Source organism: Scyliorhinus torazame, chromosome 25 (assembly GCF_047496885.1).
Source record: "Scyliorhinus torazame isolate Kashiwa2021f chromosome 25, sScyTor2.1, whole genome shotgun sequence".
NCBI lineage: Eukaryota > Metazoa > Chordata > Chondrichthyes > Carcharhiniformes > Scyliorhinidae > Scyliorhinus > Scyliorhinus torazame.
Genome location: NC_092731.1, coordinates 30,834,660 through 30,853,390, shown reverse-complemented (window position 1 = coordinate 30,853,390; position 18,731 = coordinate 30,834,660). Strand labels below are relative to the sequence as shown.

Sequence of the window (18,731 nt, the reverse complement as noted above, 5' to 3'; positions counted from 1 at the left end):
TAGGGTACGTTCATTAAGGATAATGGGTACAGATTACAAATTTTCAAATTTAGACAGAGCAGACAGACATGACGAGGAACCAGAGTCATCTGGTACGCATGTGTTACAGAACTATGAGGACCAATTAACTGATATAGACAGGGTTTCTGTGGAGGAACACAACACTTCTGATGAATTAGAACAGGCCATTTTTCCAAAAGGGCAACTGCCAAACGTTGGTACAAAAGTGACATATTTGCCTGAAGGGTCTCGTCAATGGAAGGATGCAACTGTTATTAGTAGAGCAGGGAAGGCCACTGGAAAGTATAAACATTGGTTGATTGTACAACATTCAGGGGAAGGAGTCAAGACAATGGATTGGGAAAACGAAGTTCAAAAATGGAGGGCACAGAAACGCAGTGCCAGTTCAGATAGTACATCGGATAGTAAACAGGTCCGCAGGAAAAGGTCGAGAACTATTGAAAGGACATCCCACAGCAGAAGGGAAAGATCAAGCAGTAGCAGTACAGAACGAGAAACCAGGCGGGAGAGGGGACGTTGTTTATCAAGATCTCGGAACATGAGTAAGACTATGAATACTAATAGGAGTAGAAGCCCACATGCACGTGAGATTTTGGTGGCTTCAAATAAGTTAGATGAAAAAGTTAACAAAGAAGCTAAACAGCAAGAATTGGAGTGAATTTGGGGTATACACGGAAGTACCGGATAGGAGACAAAGAGCTCTATCCCACAGATGGATTTGCACGGAAAAGGTTCTTCCGGATGGAACTTATGAGGCAAAGGCCAGGCTCGCCGTCACAGAGGCACAGAAACTGAGTCTCCTCCATCCCCCGGTGAGCCACTGAATCTCCGTATTTATCGAGGAAGCGACCACATACGCAGATGCGGTCGCGATCCTGAAAAGACACTAAGTGAGGCCAGTGAACGAAGTGTTCGCGCGGCATCTCCTCACCACTCGTCGTCAATGCCCCGGGGAATCGCTGGAGGAATACCTACGTGACCTGAGTGTACTCGCTCGAAACTGCAGTTACAAGGACGTTAGGACCTTGCAGCATATGGGACTCTCCATCCGGGACACCTATGTGGCTGGAGTCCAGTCCAACTATGTCAGACAGCGCCTGCTCGAAAAGGGCGCCCTCGACCTAGAAGAGACGGTAAAACTATCCACCTCCTTAGAAGTAGCTTTCCAGAGCCTCAATGCTTTCCCCTCCGCCCACGCGATTCCCTCGTGGACACCCGACCAGAGGGTGTCCCAGGCCTGTGCCGCGCGGCTGCCCGCCCAACCCGGGGCGCTGCCCTGCTATTTCTGCGGCCAGAACCCAGCACCCCAGGCAGCGCTGCCCGGCTCGGAACGCGACCTGTAGCGACTGCGGCAAGAAAGGACACTTTGCCAAAGTCTGCCCGGCCAGATCCAAAGCTCCTAAATCATAGGCCGGGCTCACAGACTCACAGGCCCACAGATCCCGCAGCGTGGCTGCGTGCCTGCCGGTACCGCCCCCTTCTGACGCGTCTTCCGCCTCGTGCTATCCGTGGGGGCCGCCATCTTTAACCCTACCCGACACGTGCGACTCATAGGGGCCACCATCTTGGCCGCCATCTTCAATGCCGCCCGACACATGCGACCGATGGGGGCCACCATCTTGGGACCACTCCGCTACCTCCGACCACGCCGGCTACCCACAGCTCGGCATTGGCACCCTCGACCAGTCACGGCCCAAGCACCTCAGGAACTCGATGATCACCGTCCGGGTCAATGGGCATGAAACGCCCTGCTTGTTTGACTCTGGGAGCACGGAGAGCTTCATACACCCAGACACGGTAAGGCGCTGTTCTCTCCAGATTTACCCCGCATCCCAATCTCCCTCACTTCCGCATCACATTCAGTGCAGATCCTGAGGTCCTGTGTCGCGAACCTTGCGATACAGGGCGCCGAGTACGCCAATTTTAAACTATATGTGTCCCCCCCCATCTTTGCGCTCCTCTCCTGTTAGGACTGGACTTCCAGTACAACCTCAGGAGCCTGACCCTGAAGTTCGGCAGGCCCTTACTACCTCCCACCATATGTAGCCTCGCGACCCTTAAGGTCACCCCTCCCTCGCTCTTCGCGAACCTCACCGCCAACTGTAAACCCGTCGCCACCAGGAGCAGGCGGTACAGTGTCCAGGGCAGGTCTTTTATCAAGGTCCAGCGGCTCCTGAGGGAGGGGATCATCGAGGCCAGTACTAGCCCCTGGAGAGCCCAAGTGATGGTCGTCAGGACCGGGGAAAAGAACCGGATGGTTGTAGACTACAGCCAAACCATAAACCGGTACACGCAACTCGATGCGTACCCCCTTCCCCGGATAGCGGACATGGTGAATCAGATTGCACACTCCCGGGTTTTCTCCACGGTAGATCTGAAGTCCGCATACCACCAGCTCCCAATACGCCCGGAGGACCGCCACTACACTGCCTTTGAGGCAGACGGCCGCCTCTTCCACTTCCTCAGGGTTCCCTTCGGCGTCGCCAATGGGGTCTCGGTCTTCCAAAGAACGATGGACCGAATGGTGGACAAGTACGGGCTGCGGGCCACGTTTCTGTACTTGGATAACGTCACCATCTGCGGCCATGATCAGCAGGACCACGACGCCAACCTTCAGAAGTTCCTCCAATCCGCCCAAGCCCTCAATCTCACCTACAACAAGGAGAAATGCGTTTTCCGCACAACCCGACTAGCCACCTCGGCTATGTCGTGGAAAACGGAGTCCTAGGGCCCGACTCCGACCGCAAGCGTCCCCTCCTGCAACTCCCCCTCCCCCACTGCCCCAAGGCCCTGAAAAGATGCCTCGGGTTCTTTTCATACTATGTCCAGTGGATCCCCAACTGTGCGGACAAAGCCCGCTCACTTATCAAAGCCACCCTCTTCCCCCTGACGACTGAGGCCCACCTGGCCTTCAGCCACATCAAGGCAGACATTACCAAAGCTGCGGTGGACGAGTCCATCCCCTTCCAGGTGGAGAGCAATGCGTCAGATGTCGCCCTGGCCGCTACCCTTAACCAGGCAGGCAGGCCCGTGGCCTTTTTTTCCCCATACCCTCAACGCCTCCGAGATTCAACACTCCGCGGTCGAAAAAGAAGTTCAAGCCATTGTGGAAGCTGTGCGGCATTGGAGGCACTACCTGGCTGGTCAGAGGTTCACCCTCGTCACCGACCAACGATTGGTAGCCTTTATGTTCAGCAACACACAGCGGGGCAAGATCAAGAATGATAAAATCTTGAGGTGGAGAATCGAACTCTCCACCTATAATTACGATACTGTGTATCGTCCGGGGAAGCTCAACGAGCCCCCAGATGCCCTGTCCCGTGGCACATACGCCAGCGCGCACGATGACCGACTCCGGGCCATCCACAATGACCTCTGTCACCCAGGGGTCACCCGGCTTCTCCACTTCATCAAAGCACGCAACCTGCCCTACTCCACCGAGGAGGTCAGGGCCATGACCAGGGACTGCCAAGTCTGTGCGGAGTGCAAGCCGCACTTCTTTCGGCCAGACAACGCCCACCTGGTGAAGGCATACCGCCCCTTTGAACGCCTCAGCATCGATTTCAAAGGGCTCCTCCCCTCCACTGACCGCAACGTGTATTTTCTTAACATCGTTGACAAGTACTCCCGCTTCCCCTTTGCAATCCCTTGCCCCGACATGACCGCGGCCACCGTCATTAAAGCCCTACATAGCATCTCCACCCTGTTCAGTTTCCTCACTTACGTCCACAGTGACCGGGGCTCCTCGTTTATGGGCGATGAACTGCGCCAGTACCTGTTCGGTAAGGGCACCGCCTCGAGCAGGACTACCAGTTATAACCCCAGGGGAAACGGGCAGGTGGAGAGGGAAAACGCGACGGTATGGAAGGTCGTCCTTCTGGCCCTACGGTCTAGAAGTCTCCCAGTTTCCCACTGGCAGGAGATCCTCCCCGACGTGCTCCACTCAATTAGGTCGCTCCTCTGCACAGCCACGAACGAGACCCGTCATGACCGCCTATTTGTCTTCCCCAGGAAGTCCATCTCCGGGGTCTCGCTTCCGTCCTGGCTGACAACACCGGGGCCTGTTCTCCGAACGCATGTGAGGAGCCATAAGTCTGACCCACTGGTCGAGAGGGTCCACCTCCTTCACGCCAAGCCTCAGTATGCCTACGCGGCGCACCACGACAGCCGACAAGATACAGTCTCCCTCCGGGATCTGGCACCCGCCGGTTCCCCTGCGACCATCACCTACCCCCCCCCCCCCCTACACCGAACACCGCTCCCGCCCCTACATGGCCTACACCCCCCTCTTCCCCCATCGCCGACTTACAGTGATGAAGCTCCAGACGACACGCTCCCGGAGTCAACGAGCCCAACACCCGTGCCCGCAGCGACGAGTTCAACACTCGTGCCCGCAGCGACGAGTTCAACACTCGTGCCCGCAGCGAAGCCAGAGCTCAGACGATCGCAGCGAACGCTCAAGGCGCCGGACAGACTCGATTTGTGAGCCCACTTCACCCCCGCTGGACTTCAGTTTTTAACAGGGGGTGAATGTGGTGAATGTATTACTGCTACCATTCACCATTGTATTGCATTAAATTGTATTGTATTATGTTGTGGAGCCTTTGGCTCCACCCCCTCGGGGGTGGTATATAGATCTGCAGCCTTTAGGCGGCACTCAGTACAGAGCAGTCGCAGGCAGGCACAGATCTAGCTGATTAAAACCACTGTCACTTCAACTCTTCGTCTCGTGTGAATTGATGGTCGCATCAACCACCTAATCTTTGGACTGTGGGAGGAAACCCACTCAGACACGGGGAGAACATGCAGACTCTGCACAGACAGTCACACGAGGTCGGAATCGAACCCGGGTCCCTGGCGCTGTGAGGCAGCAGTGCTAACCGCTGTGCCACCGTGCTGCCCAACACTTCTCAAAGCTCCACCTCGAACATGAAGCCTGATACTCCCTCATTTAACAAGTCTGTCACCTCCTCACCGATGGTTATTCCTTGGCCCTCAGCTGCCCTCCTGTCGACATCACTCAACAGTGTGTTTCTCATAACCCCTTTTATACATCTATCGTTGTATCCCCCTTGCTGCTCTTTATTACTTTCACCATTCCTCTTTCCACTGCAGTTTTGTACAATATCGAGTTCATGGAGGGCTTATAGAGAAGGGTTATTGGAGGGGGCATGGTGAGGGGTAATTTTTTTATTCTTTCACTGGATGTAGGCGTCGCTGACTGGGCCCAGCATTTATTGCCTCCCATAATTGCCCCTCAGAAGGTGATGGTGAGCCGCCATCTCGAACCACTGCAGTCCATGTGATGTAGGTACACCCACAGCGCTGTTAGGGAGGGATTTCCAGGATTGTGATCCTGCGACAGTGAAAGAACGGCCGATTATATTTCCTCGGCGTGGCGATAGAAAATGCACCCCCCCCCCCAAGGCTCAAACGCTGCCCCTGGGGCACCTATCCTTTCTGTTCCACGGATTCCTCGGTGCTTGGCCATCCAATGTTTTGAAATTCTACTGACAGGGGTCAGTCGTGGGGTGGGGGAGGTGGGGGAGCTGGGGGGGGGGGGAGCCTCCGAATTCCCTCAGCCACTCCCATTTCTCTCGGTCGGGGCTCAAGAAATGCCGGCTCTCTGATTGGACCAGCAGTATCGACGTGCTGCCTACCGTCCTTAATAAGGTAACACTTGAAAATGGCCATTTAAGAGGCTGCCTGCCGGTCTGCCTCCTGGCAACTTTGCGCCTGGGCCCCCCCCCCTCAACCCCTGACGTCGGGGATGTCCCAAAACCCTCAGTAAAATCCAAAAGAGGCCCATAATATGCCTCTGCCCCAACGCTGCCTGTCCGCCTCTCGCTGTTCCAGAATGCACTGTGAAAAACCCCTCCTTGACACCCTCCCACTGACCACTGAGCCATCACTCTTGCGTTCACTAACTTTCCTCGGCTCCCAGTTCAGAGAGGCCACAAATTATAACTTCTCCGAGTTGTTATCAAGTGCCTTTTTGTCCCCACCCTGTAATTGCATCTTCTGAGACCCCTGTGCTCTAATTCTAGCCTCTCGCACTGCCTCCATTTTAACCGCTCCACCTTGGCGTTCGTACTTAGAGTCGCCTCGGGTCTAAACTCTGGATTCTCGACACCCTCAGCCTCTATACATCTATTACCTCCTTTAAGGGATTCTTAAGACCGCCCCCCCCCCTTCCCCGCGCTCCACTGCCCTTGGCCATGTGCCCCAATATTGTTCTGCGTAGCTCGCTGTCAGTCCATTAACACTCCTGAGGAGCATCCTGGGAGATTTTACTGCATCGTATAAATGTAAGTTGTTGTTGTGGGACCTGGGGAATACCCCCCGATCCACAAGGGAAGTGTGAATAAATACTGATCTTAATCGGCTTCCCTCTGGCCTTTCCCGGAAGGCTTGACCAGGCCATCCCCTCTCTGGCCTCAGGTTATGCTGCCAGACCAGGCCCTGAGCCTGATCTGCAAATGTGGATGGACTCCGGTGGGTCAGGAAACCCACCCTCCACCTTGGCCTGATAGTTGGAGGCAGTTAAAATTGAGATTGAGGCCACAAGTTATGACGTTTATCATTGGAGGGAAGAGCATGGGGACAGGGGAGCATACCAGGTACCTGATATGCACGAGGCCCTGCCCTGCAAGTATAATGGCATCACTGCTTTAGTATCCTGTTCCAGATAGATCTTTCACACCTTCACCAACACGAACCTCGTGGCAGCACACTGCCCAATCACACAGTCTCCTCACAGACCCCGTACAGCACACTGTCCAATCATAGAGCTCCTCACTGACCCCATGGCAGCACACTGTCCAATCACAGAGCTCCTCACTGACCTCATGGCAGCACACTGTCCAATCACAGAGCTCCTCACTGACCCCGTACAGCACACTGTCCAATCACAGTCTCCTCACTGATTCCATACAGCACACTGTCCAATCACAGGGTCTCCCCACTGACCCCATGGCAGCACACTGTCCAATCACCGTCTCCTCACTGATTCCATACAGCACACTGTCCAATCACAGGGTCTCCTCACTGACCCCATGGCAGCACACTGTCCAATCGCAGGGTCTCCTCACTGATCCCGTGGCGGGACCACTGTCCCATCACAAAACCCGTTCTGCACAATCGCTAAAATATTACAAGATTGTGCCCACGAGGGTGGTGGAGTTGGAAACAGTCGACGATTGTGAACAGAAAGTAGAAGAGCACTTGGGAGGAAATAACCCTGCAGGGCTACCGGGTCGGAAATCCCAGATGGGAATGCTCCACAGAGGGGCGACGAGGACCCAATGGGTCGAATGGCCTCCTTCTGTGCCCTAAGTGACTCTGGGACACTATTGGTTTCACCTTCAAGTTGAGCAACGCCCACCCTCCAGCTGACTGCGAGTGGCACTTTGGCAAGTTCCCCAACCCACATTTGGGGCGTTTCCCGCCACTTGACATCAACACCCAATATACCCGTGAGCCTTTAGTCTAGAAAAGCAGAAAGGTCAGAAGCAGATCGAGAGAGTGACGACCAGATTGTGCCAGCAGGGGATTGGAGAATTCGTGGCTGACAGATTATCGCCTCAACGCTGCTTTTAATCCTGTTTCAGATTCGAGCGAGTCCCCTCCGTCTTGTCTTCTTCGAAAATGATCCAAAGCAATAAAGTCAGAGCTTGTTTTATTTGCTGTGAATGATATTATTGTGTCCCACAATACGTGGTGACGTGCAGTGTGCCGGACAATGACAGCTTCCTTTCTACCCCAGGGATGTCTCGTCGGTGGAGGTGCTGATGAATTATCACCAAAGTCTCCGAGGGGAGATTGAAGCCAGACACAAGAAGCTCTCAGCTTGCATCGAACTGGGCAAAACTTTACTGAGCAGCACAAACCAGGCTGTTGAGGAGGTAATCCACACCACACAAATGGCACTCATACACTCAGTGTCACCGCCTACTCTTCAAAAACCTTCGGTTCATTCTGTCCTTAAAAACCTGGATTATTTCTTTCAGATAGATGGTGGATTTTGCATTGGGATTAACCAATATCAGAATGAACACAAAACTTCCCTCCTCTGTAATGTACGTTGAGATACCATTACCTATAACCCATATTCTCGGAGATCTCTCTCCCTTCCCCTCCCATTCCTGCCCCCCCCCCCCCCGCTCACTTCCTCCTCTGCATCTCCCTCCCTCCAATCCTCTCCCTCCCACCCTCCCCCCTGCTCTCCCTTCCTAACCCCCTCTTCCTCTCACCTTCCCTCCTCCTCCTTTCCTACAATCTTCCCCCTCCTTGCTCCCCTCTCCCCCCTCCCTCTCTCCTCACTCCCCTCTCCCTGCTTCTGCACTCCGCCCTCCCTCCTTCCACCCACCCCTCTCCCTCTTTCCTCGCTCCCCTCTCCCTCCTTCCTCACTCCCTCCCTCCTCATTCCCTCCCTCACCCCCTCTTTCCCTCCCTCCTCACCCCCTCGTTCCCTCCCTCTTCACCCCCCTCTCCCTCTCTCCTCACTCCCCTCTCCCTGCTTCCACATTCCCCCTTCCCTCCTTCCTCGCTGCCCTCTCCCTGCTCACTCCCCTCTCCCTCCCTCCTCACTGCTCTCTCCCTCCCTTCTCATTCCCTCCCTCCTCATTCCCTCCCTCCTCAATCCCTCCCTCCTCATTCCCCTCTCCCTCCCCTCACCTTCCTCCCTTCTCCCCTCACCCTCTCTCCCTTCTCCCCTCACCCTCTCTCCCTTCTCCCCTCACCCTCTCTCCCTTCTCCCCTCACCCTCCCTCCTCCCCTCGACCTCCTTCCCTCCCCCCTCTCCTTCCCTCCTCCCCTCTCCCTCCCTCCGCCCTCCCTACTTTCCTTCTTCGACCCCTAGCTTCCCCTCTCCCTTCCTCCCCTCCCCCTCCCCTTCTCCCACCTCCCTTCCTCCTACTTCCCCTCCCCCACCTCCCCTCCCTTTCTCCCACCTCCCCTCTCCAACCTCCCCACCCCGTCTCTCCTTCCCCACACCCCTCACTTCTCCACTCCTCCATCCGCGCCCTCTCTCTTTCCCCACCCCCATCCCCTCCTCTCCCCTCCCCCCTCCTTTCTCCTCTGTAGTGATATCGTGGTTGTGTTGTAATTCACCGACTGACCACTAGGAGTCTCATTAGTATATAAGTGAATGTGAGAGTCAGGTGACCTCAGACTGACGAGGAAGCTGGGAGAGGGGTTGCTTATGCATGTTAATACTGTTATTCATCTGTTGTTTTGTATATATTTGACCCACAGTTAATGTTAATAAATCATTTATAGCTTTAGCTACAAGCGTTCTTGTAATATAAATCAGGCCATCCGACAAGAAAATTACATGGTATCAGGGTCGGATGGTATTAAACACTGAAAAAAACCTATCAGCCTGCCACCAGGTCCACAGAGATTTGAAGATTTTGCAGACGGCAGGAATGAATTACATGAAGTCGTAAATGCCACCAGTGAGTCTCAGATTTCATGGTAATGTAGACAGCAACTGGCGAGTGTTTAAACAACAATTTAATCTGTTTCTTACTGCAGTAAATTTAGGAGTGTGTTTAATACATTTAAATTTGCGAACGATGAAGATAATAAAACTTTTACTGAAGTAATTCGAAGATTTGATGAATATTGCACCTGGAGAAGAAGCCATTTATGAACGCTATGTGTTTAGATCACGTTAAAGAAGACAAAATAGTCTATAGATCATTTCATCACTGATTTAAAGTTAAAAGCTAAAACCTGTAATTTGTCTGCGGGGGAATCTTCCATGATTTGGGACCTGATTGGGGATTGACCCTCTGGGGCTAGTTTAGCACAGTGGGCTAAGACAGCTGGCTTGTAATGCAGAACAAAACCAGCAGCGCGGGTTCAATTCCCGTACCAGCCTCCCTAAACAGACGCCGGAATGTGGCGACTAGGGGCTTTTCACAGTAACTTCATTGAAGCCTACTTGTGACAATAAGTGATTATTATTATTATTATTATTATTATGATTGTGTTTGGTGTGAATGAAAATAAGCTGAGGGAGCGGTTGCTGAGGGAATGGGAGCTGTCTTTGGATAAACAGTTAAGATTTGGGCACACAATTGTTCACAATTTACATAGATGATTTGGAGTTGGGGACTGAGTACAATGTGTCCAAGTTTGCAGACGACACTAAGATGAGTGGTAAAGCAAAAAGTGCAGAGGATATCGGAAGTCTGCAGAGGGATTTGGATAGGCTAAGTGAATGGGCTAGGGTGTGGCAGATGGAATACAATGTTGACAAATGTGAGGTTATCCATTTTGGTAGGAATAACAGCAAAAGGGATTATTATTTAAATGATCTGCTGCAATTTTATAAGGTGTTAGTGAGGCCACGCCTGGAGTATTGTGTTCAGTTTTGGTTTCCTTACCTGAGAAAGGACGTACTGGCGCTGGAGGGTGTGCAGAGGAGATTCACTAGGTTAATCCCAGAGCTGAAGGGGTTGGATTATGAGGAGAGCTTGAGTAGACTGGGACTGTGCTCGTTGGAATTCAGAAGGATGCGGGGGGACCTTATAGAAACGTATAAAATTATGAAGGGGATAGATGCGGGCAGGTTGTTTCCACTGGTGGGTGAAAGCAGAACTAGGGGGCATAGCCTCAAAATAAGGGAAGTAGATTTAGGACTGAGTTTAGGAGGAACTTCATCACCCAAAGGGTTGTGGATCTATGGAATTCCTTGCCCAGTGAAGCAGTAGAGGCTCCTTCATTAAATGTTTTAAGATAAAGATAGATAGTTTTTTGAAGAATAAAGGGATTAAGGGTTATGATGTTCGGGCCGGAAAGTGGAGCTGAGTCCACAAAAGATCAGCCATGATCTCATTGAATGGTGGAGCAGGCTCGAGGGGCCAGATGGCCTACTCCTGCTCCTAGTTCTTATGTTCTTATTTGTCAGGCTCACGAGCTATGAGCACAGCATTCTGAAATGTTTCTCAGTCATGGCGGCGTCTTCTTGGAGGAAAGCTCCAAAATGGTTGCTGCCATTTTTCCAAAAAAGCGGGAAACGTCATAAAAAGATGGGAAAGTTCCTGCAGCTCCTTGCGTGCCAACAAACAGGTTAAAGATCAGGACAAAGTATTTCTAAATGTGGTCAAAGGCACAAATTAAGGCAGTGACTAGCGTTTGGCAAGTTTTGTTCCAGATGCAAAGGAAAAAAATCACTTTGCTCAGAATTGTTACTCTAAACTCAACCCCAGATCAGTCAGCACAGGGGAAGACACCGTCTCCTGTGATGAAACATCATTGTTTGTTGGAGTAATAACAGAGAAGAATAATTTTTTGGAGACATCAAGTAATTCTCCAGCACTTAAAAAAAATGCAAACTGATGCTCTATTTAAAATAAATACGGTTGATGAGGACAAATGGCTGCTACCATTTAAAGTGAACGGTACAGTGGTCCAATTGAAGTTAGACACTGGTGCCAAAGCCAATTTAATCAGCAGAACTGATTTTTAAAAATCTAAAAATTCAGCCGATTAAAAGGAATCACAAAATATCTCTGAGAGATTATAATGATTCAAGCATTAAATGTTATGGTGCTTGTGACCTGAGTGTGGTGGTGAAGAACACAGATTATTCCGCCCCATTCGGTATTGTATACAAGGGCTTGGATTCGTTATTAGTGATCAGTCCTGTGAAGAATTAGGTCTAGTGCAGTTAGTACATAGCATCCACAAAGTATTGGATCAAAACTCCTATAATTCTGAAAATATTATCAGCAAGTTCAGCGATGTGTTCACTGATTTTAGTGCACTACCATTCACCAAAGAGATACAATTTAAAGAAGATGCATTATCGAAAGCACCAATACAAACTATTATTAGTGAAATTGCTGAAGATGTAGATCTGCATGCCAATCTCATTTCTACCCTACCACCCGTATCAGATATGAAACCACAAGTTATCAAGAAGATAGAAGAGCCAACCAATAGGGTGAATTCCATGGTATGTGTGAAATAAAAAAATGGTGATGCCCGCAAAGACATGGATCCCAAAGATCTTAACGAAAAAAGTGGACATATTGTAAAACAATCATTACGGAAAGCAATGGACAACCAATCTGATCCATATCTCGCAAAATCACGTTACAAAGCGTTACCATTGTCACAAGGTAGATCGGTAGCAGAGTTACTCATGAATAGACGGTTGCGTGCCACACTTCCATACTTGGAAAAGAAGGAGGAGAATGCAGTGGTACACTGCAGGAAATGTAAACATTAAAGAGAAACAAAAACAGAACTCTGATAGCATGCCTAGAACTTTACCACCTCGGAGTAATGATGACAGTGTGAGAATAGAAGATTCGGGCAATTGGTCGAGAAAAGGCATTGTACTTGAAGAAGTAGCAGCTCGTTCCTGCAATGTACAGACAGAGGAAGGGTTGGTTTTAAGAAGAAATCATTGCACGCTCTTGAAAACCAGAGAAGACTTTCACAACAAAGCGATGGATGATGAATCTACGTCAGAACCAATGTCAGCTGTAGTGTCAGATAGTTCCGCAGCTCCTGAGCATGAGAATGGCACGGAGAACATTGAATCTACAAGTTCGCAGCAGCAAGATTGAGAAGATCAAACAGAGTCAGAAGAATCTGATCAAATCAATTTGTAGATTTGGACTATTTGTACTTACTATGCTTGCTGTGCATTTATATATATATATTTGTGAAACCAGTTTTAAAAATTTGAAAGAAATAAAAACAATTAGAGTCACAGGCTAATGATATCATATGTAAATATACTGATGATAATGTATTAATTTATTCCTTCAAAGGAAAGGGGATGTAGTGATATTATGGTTGTGTTGTAATTTACCAACTGACCACTAGGAGTCTCATTAGTATATAAATGAATGTTAGAGTCAGGTGACCTCAGACTGACGAGGAAGTGGGGAGAGAGGTTGCTTGTGCATGTTAATACTGTTATTCATCTGTTGTTTTGTATAATGTTAATAAGTCGTTTATAGCGATAGCTACAAGTGTTCTTGTAATATAAATCAGGCCATCCGACAAGAACGTTATGGCCCCCACTCCCATTTCCCCCTCCCCCTTCCCTTCCCCACATCCCCCTCCTCCCACCCGCTCCCTTCATCCCTCCCCTTCTGATTGGCTTGGAGTTAATACAGGATTGCACAAAGTTAAAATGAAAATATTATTTTCCTTCTGTTTTAAGTTGAATGAACCATCTCATCCTTACTGTTGTGTCTGTGAATTTTCCGTTTTGTAGATTAAGGAGAAACTGGACAAGGTGGTGAAGAAACAGCACGAGCTGATGGAGAAATGGGAACATCACTGGGAGTGGCTCCAGCAGAGTGAGTATTGGTGTCAGTGGGGAACGCAGAACGTCTCCAGGCTGGTTTGCCGCTGGTCGAATAGCTTACAGCCCAAGTCTCACCGTGCTAACAAACATTTTAAAATGGACCTGTTGGAAACGCCCAACTGCATCACTCGGGGATCCAGGTGGGTGGAGGACAGAGGGTGGCAATTCAGCCAGACATGGGAGACCAGCTTCAATAAGTTGTCACGGTTACCTGGGATGGCAAGAGTTAGAATCCGATTTGATTGTTGGATATTGAGCCATGATGTCAGAAGATACACACCCTCCCTCTCGCCAGGCACCCACGCACTTACCACCCAACCCCGCTTCCCAGCACCCACCTCCTTCACCCCAGCACCCACCCTCACCCTCCTAGCACCCACCCCATCTTCCCAGCACCCACCCTCCCTGCACCAACCCTCACCCCAGCACCCACCTCCTCCCCCAGCACCCACCCTCACCATCCTAGCATGCACCAACCCTCAGCCCAAGCACCCGCCTCCTCCCACCCAGCACCTTCCCCACCCCCCCCCCCCCCAGCACCCCCACCCCCCCCAGCACCAGCCTCCTTCCTCCCAGAACCCTCCGCCACCCTCCCAACACCGCCCTCCCTTGCAGCCACCACCCCCACCTCCCTAACTACTCTGTGTAGACCCCTCCTGAATTCAAATACCTCTATAAAATCTCCTCTCTGCCTCCTTTTTCTAATCTCCAATCTATCCTCAGAACTGAAGTTCCTCAAACCTAGAACCATTCGCGTGAATCTTTTCGAGTGCGGAGCCCAGAATTAGACACAGTACTCCAGCTGAGGCCGTGTGTCCTATACAACTTCAACATAGCCTTGCACTTGTGCTCTAAGCCCCCATTAACAAAGCCTAGGATGCTGAGGGCTTTATGAACCACACTTTCAACCTGCCGGCCACCTTCGATGACCTGTGCTCACCTCCACCCATGACTCTCTGCTCCTGAACCCTTTGTTTTATACTGTCCACGTTCTTCCTAACAACATTTATCACCTCCCATTTCTCTGCATCGAATGTCACCTGTCCAGCCATTCCTTCATGTCCTTTTGAAGTTCTAAACTATTCTCCTCACAGTTCACAATATGTCAGAGTGTTGAATCATCAGCAGATTTTGTAATTTGCTCTGTACACCAAGATCTAGCTCATTAATGTATATCAGGAAGAGCAGGGCTCCCAATTCTGGGCAGTAATCAATATTCCATTTGTTATCTCTGCCCTCCTCCCCACACCTATCTGCCCCACTCAGTTAACCTCTGCCCAGAGGTTGTTGGGGGGCCCTGCACTCTTCCTCCTTTGCAGGAGCCTCACATCACGCCCCCTATAAATTCTACATGCAAAAACAGCAACAGGCCTCTAGCTCTGGTCGAGTCGTCTCATTCCCGCAGCTCAGCTGCTCAGCGCTTGCCTGGCCTCCTTCGCACCTCCGCCTTCTGCTTTTCTCACCTCTCGGATATCACTTGGGTGACTGGGCCTCGAGCCTCGCGGGTGCTCCTGTCCGGCTACTTGGCTACTGCTGCTGGCTATTGAGCCTCTTCTTTCTGGTTGGTTGGCCACCTTCTCTTCTCAGGCCTGGCCTGGAGGTCGAGGGTCACCCTGCTGCTCCCCTTGACAGTCATTTGCCAGCACCTCCTCCTTACGTCACTGAAGGCTTCATAGACTCGCCCGTCGATGTTAGGTCAGCGACCTCACTTTTGCCTCAGGCTGCCCGCCATCCTGAATGCCAGAAACCCGGCTGCTGCTTTGCACCTTTACTCAATGAAAGTTCGGGAACTTCACACCAATTCAGGAAACCCATGTCTGAACTGCTCTAAGCCTCCGCCACCTCGCAATGTTTGGCAAACTGTTTACCCGCTCTCAAGGGGGAGTCCACCAATCAGAGCCCGACGATGTTCCGTATTGCCTGCTGATAGGCTCATTCGAATTTCTTCAGCCTGGCGGCAAAGTTAGAGCTGCCAAGGCTCTGATTGGTGTTCCCACCACAACAGTCACCTCTCAGTATGGTGCCCCCCCCATTGGCCGGAGCCCCGCGCTGCAGCGTTGCGTATTTCACCGAATGTCCGCCTCTGGCCCCGCTCTGTTGACCTCTGGCCCATTCTGTTGACCTCTACCCCGCTCTGTTGACCTCTACCCGGCTCTGTTGACCTCTGCCCCGCCCTGTTGACCCCTACCCCACTTGCCTTCGCTGCCCTTGCCCACCTCCCCCACAGTCGACAGTAAACTTCAGCATTCTCACTTATTACGCAGCGAAATGTGATCCGAAATGTTAATCAAACGACTTTCAAAATGGAATTGGATGGATATTTGAAAGGGAACAAAAATGGGGTGTTATTGGTCAGGGTTTGGAGAACCCCAAAGTGTGTCATGGAGTTCACCTGACCCACAACTATTAATAGATTGTGGTATGGGGAGCACACGACCCACTCTACAGGTGTGGTACAGCAGAAATGGAAACATTCTTTTTTTAAAGCAAAACAATGTTTATTCTATGAACTCAAGTTAACCTTTCTGAAACAAACAGTGAACATCTTAGCAACCAGTAAATCAAATACACCCCCCAAAGAATACAACAGTATGTAACCCTGTAAGCTGTCCTTTTAACATCCAAAAGACTTAACAAACCTTCAAACAGGAGCATATTAGGTTTACATTCAATATTGAGACCTTTTACAATTCTGGGTTCACCAAATGATCCATAGAGAGTCTTTGGATGGCAGAGATCAACATTACATCTCTTTGTTTAAACTTCAGATGCAGCTCACTGAAAATCACAGACACACCCAAGCTTTTTCTCAAACTGAAACTAAAAAGCAGAAGTAAAGCTCAGCTCCACCCACACTCTGACATTACTCCAGTAACATGAGCAGCTCCATTTCTTAAAGGTACATTTCTTAAACACCCATTTCTTAAAGGTACTCTTACGTGTCAGGGGTTATGGAGAAAGAACAAGAATGTGGGACCGACGAGTAACTCTTTCAAAAAGACAACACAGGTGCAATGGGCTGAATTGGCTCCTTCTGTGCTGTCTGATTCAGCGATTATAGGAATTGAGGCCAAATTGCGCCCTCTTGAGTTCACACCTGGGAACTGACACCGGTACTTTGCACGTTAGGTCCTTCTCATTAATCCTTAACCGTCCGGCCTCGCGGGAGGAGTTGTTGTTCAGCCGCCGGGACTCGCCGTGGGTGTCTTTGACCTGGGTTGTGCTCTTCCCGCAGTGCTGGAAGTGCACCAGTTTGCCCAGGAGGCGGTGGTGGCAGAGTCGTGGCTGAGCACGCAGGAGCGCCTGGTCAGCAGCAGCCAGCTGGGCAACAGCGTGGACGAGGTGGAGCAGCTCATCAAACGTCATGAGGCCTTCCGGAAGGCGGCAGCGGCCTGGGAGGAGAGATTCAGTTCACTGAGGAGGCTTACCACGGTAGGTCCAGTCAAACGCACCTCGTTAGAATATTTCCCAACCCAACTTGGTCTGGAAATAGGGACAGGAGTAGGCCATTCAGCCCCTCGAGCCCGCTCTGCCATTGATAAGATCACTGCTGATCTAACACTGCCTTCTGCCTTGGTTTAGCTCAGTGGGCTAGATTGCTGGTTTGTGATACAGAACAAGGCCAGCAGCGCGAGTTCAATTCCCATACCAGCTTACCCGAACAGGTGCCGGAATGGTGCGACTAGGGGCTTTTCACAGTAACTTCACAATAAAAGGTTATTATTATTATTATTCTCTCAGTAACCCTTAATCACCCCGCTGATTAAAAGCCTATCGATCTCAGCCTTTAAGACGCTCAAGGGCTTGGCTTTCACAACCTCCTGGGCTAAAGAATTCATACCAACATGGGGTCTGGAAACAGGTCCCCAAAGACTTGGGTCGGTCCCGAGCAGGTGGCCCAGGTTTGGGCTGAGTTGGTTGAGAGAGTTATTGGGGAAAACCATGGCAAGTGGGTGAGTTGAAGGCTGTCATCACATTGGAGCCAGCAGTGGAAGGCATACTCAGGGGTTTTGGCGATCGTTGTGACAATTCTTTGCGGAAACAGGAACCGCTCTGTGGGCTGGTTGTGAGGGCCCTGCCTGGATTGTTGTTCCTTCATCTTCCTGTCCTGGCCTCTGTTCTCCGTTAAGCCGAATTATGATGCAGGAATTGATCCCACGCAGAGTTCCCATTTTGTTTTTGTTCCATTTTTGTGCGGCACGTGGCACAGCGGGTTAGCACTGCTGCCTCGCAGTGCCAGGGACCTGGGTTCGATTCCGGCCTCGGGTGACTGTCTGTGTGCAGTTTGTACGTTCTCCCCGTGTCTGCGTGGGTTTCCTCCGGGTGCTCCGGTTTCCTCCCACAGTCTAAAGGTGTGCGGGTTAGGTGGATTGGCTGTGCTAAATTGCCCTTAGTGTCCAAAAAAGGTTAAGTGGGGGTTACTGGGTTTCAGGGATAATGTAGATATGTGGGCTTGAGTAGGGTGGTCTTTGTAAGGGCCGGTGCAGACTCGATGGGCCGAATGGCATCCTTCTGCCTGTAAATTCTATGAAGCCTACTTGCGACAATAAAGATTATTATTGTTATTATTTCAACTGAATCAGAATCCACACAAACTCGACGGGGCAGAAGGAGGCCATTCGGCCCCTCTAGTCTACACCAACCCTCTGAAAGAGCGCCCTCTCCCCTGCTCTATCTTCATAACTCCATCTAACCTGCACATCCCTGGACACTAAGGGGCAATTTATCATGGCCAATCCACCTGTCAGTGCGGAGGAAACCCACGCAGCCCTGGGGAGAATGTGTAGACTCCGCACTGACAGTGACCCAGTCGGGAATCGAACCTCGGACCTTTTTAGCTGTGAAGCAAATGTGCTAACCACTATGCTACCGTGCTGCCCTTACATTAACACTGCAATGAAGTTACTGTGAAAAGCCCCTAGCCACCACATTCTGGCGCATGTTCAGTACATGAAGGGAGAATTCAGAATGTCCAATTCACCTAACAAGCACATCTTTCGGGACTTGTGGGAGGAAACTGGAGCACCCGGAGGAAACCCACGCAGACACGGGGAGAACATGCAGACTCTGCACAGTGATCCAAGCGGCAATCGTGCCCAGAACCTGGCATTGCAAAGCAACAGTGCTAATCACTGTGCTACCGTGCTGCCCTTACATTAACACTGCAATGAAGTTACTGTGAAATTTCCCTAGTCACCACATTCCACTATGCTACTGAGAATTCAGAATGTCCAATCCACCTAACAGCACGTCTTTCGGGACTTGTGGGAGGAAACCGGAGCGCCCGGAGGAAACGTGCACAGACTCCGCACAGTCAGGGACCCAAGCCGGGAATCGAACCGGGAACCCTGGAGCATGAAGCAACAGTGCT

The 18,731-nt window shown here is 50.9% G+C and overlaps 1 protein-coding gene across 1 annotated transcript in view; it reads left to right on the top strand.

Moving 5' to 3' along the window:
- sptbn4b (spectrin, beta, non-erythrocytic 4b) overlaps nt 1–18,731 on the top strand; it is a gene marked incomplete at its 5' end in the record, with an annotated part of 283,604 nt that overhangs the window by 244,629 nt on the left and 20,244 nt on the right. Inside the window, 4 exons of the mRNA XM_072489877.1 lie at nt 7,787–7,925; nt 8,031–8,099; nt 13,268–13,352; nt 16,596–16,792. Of these exons, the coding sequence (XP_072345978.1) occupies nt 7,787–7,925; nt 8,031–8,099; nt 13,268–13,352; nt 16,596–16,792 (490 nt within the window). The remainder of the gene's footprint in view (nt 1–7,786; nt 7,926–8,030; nt 8,100–13,267; nt 13,353–16,595; nt 16,793–18,731) is intronic.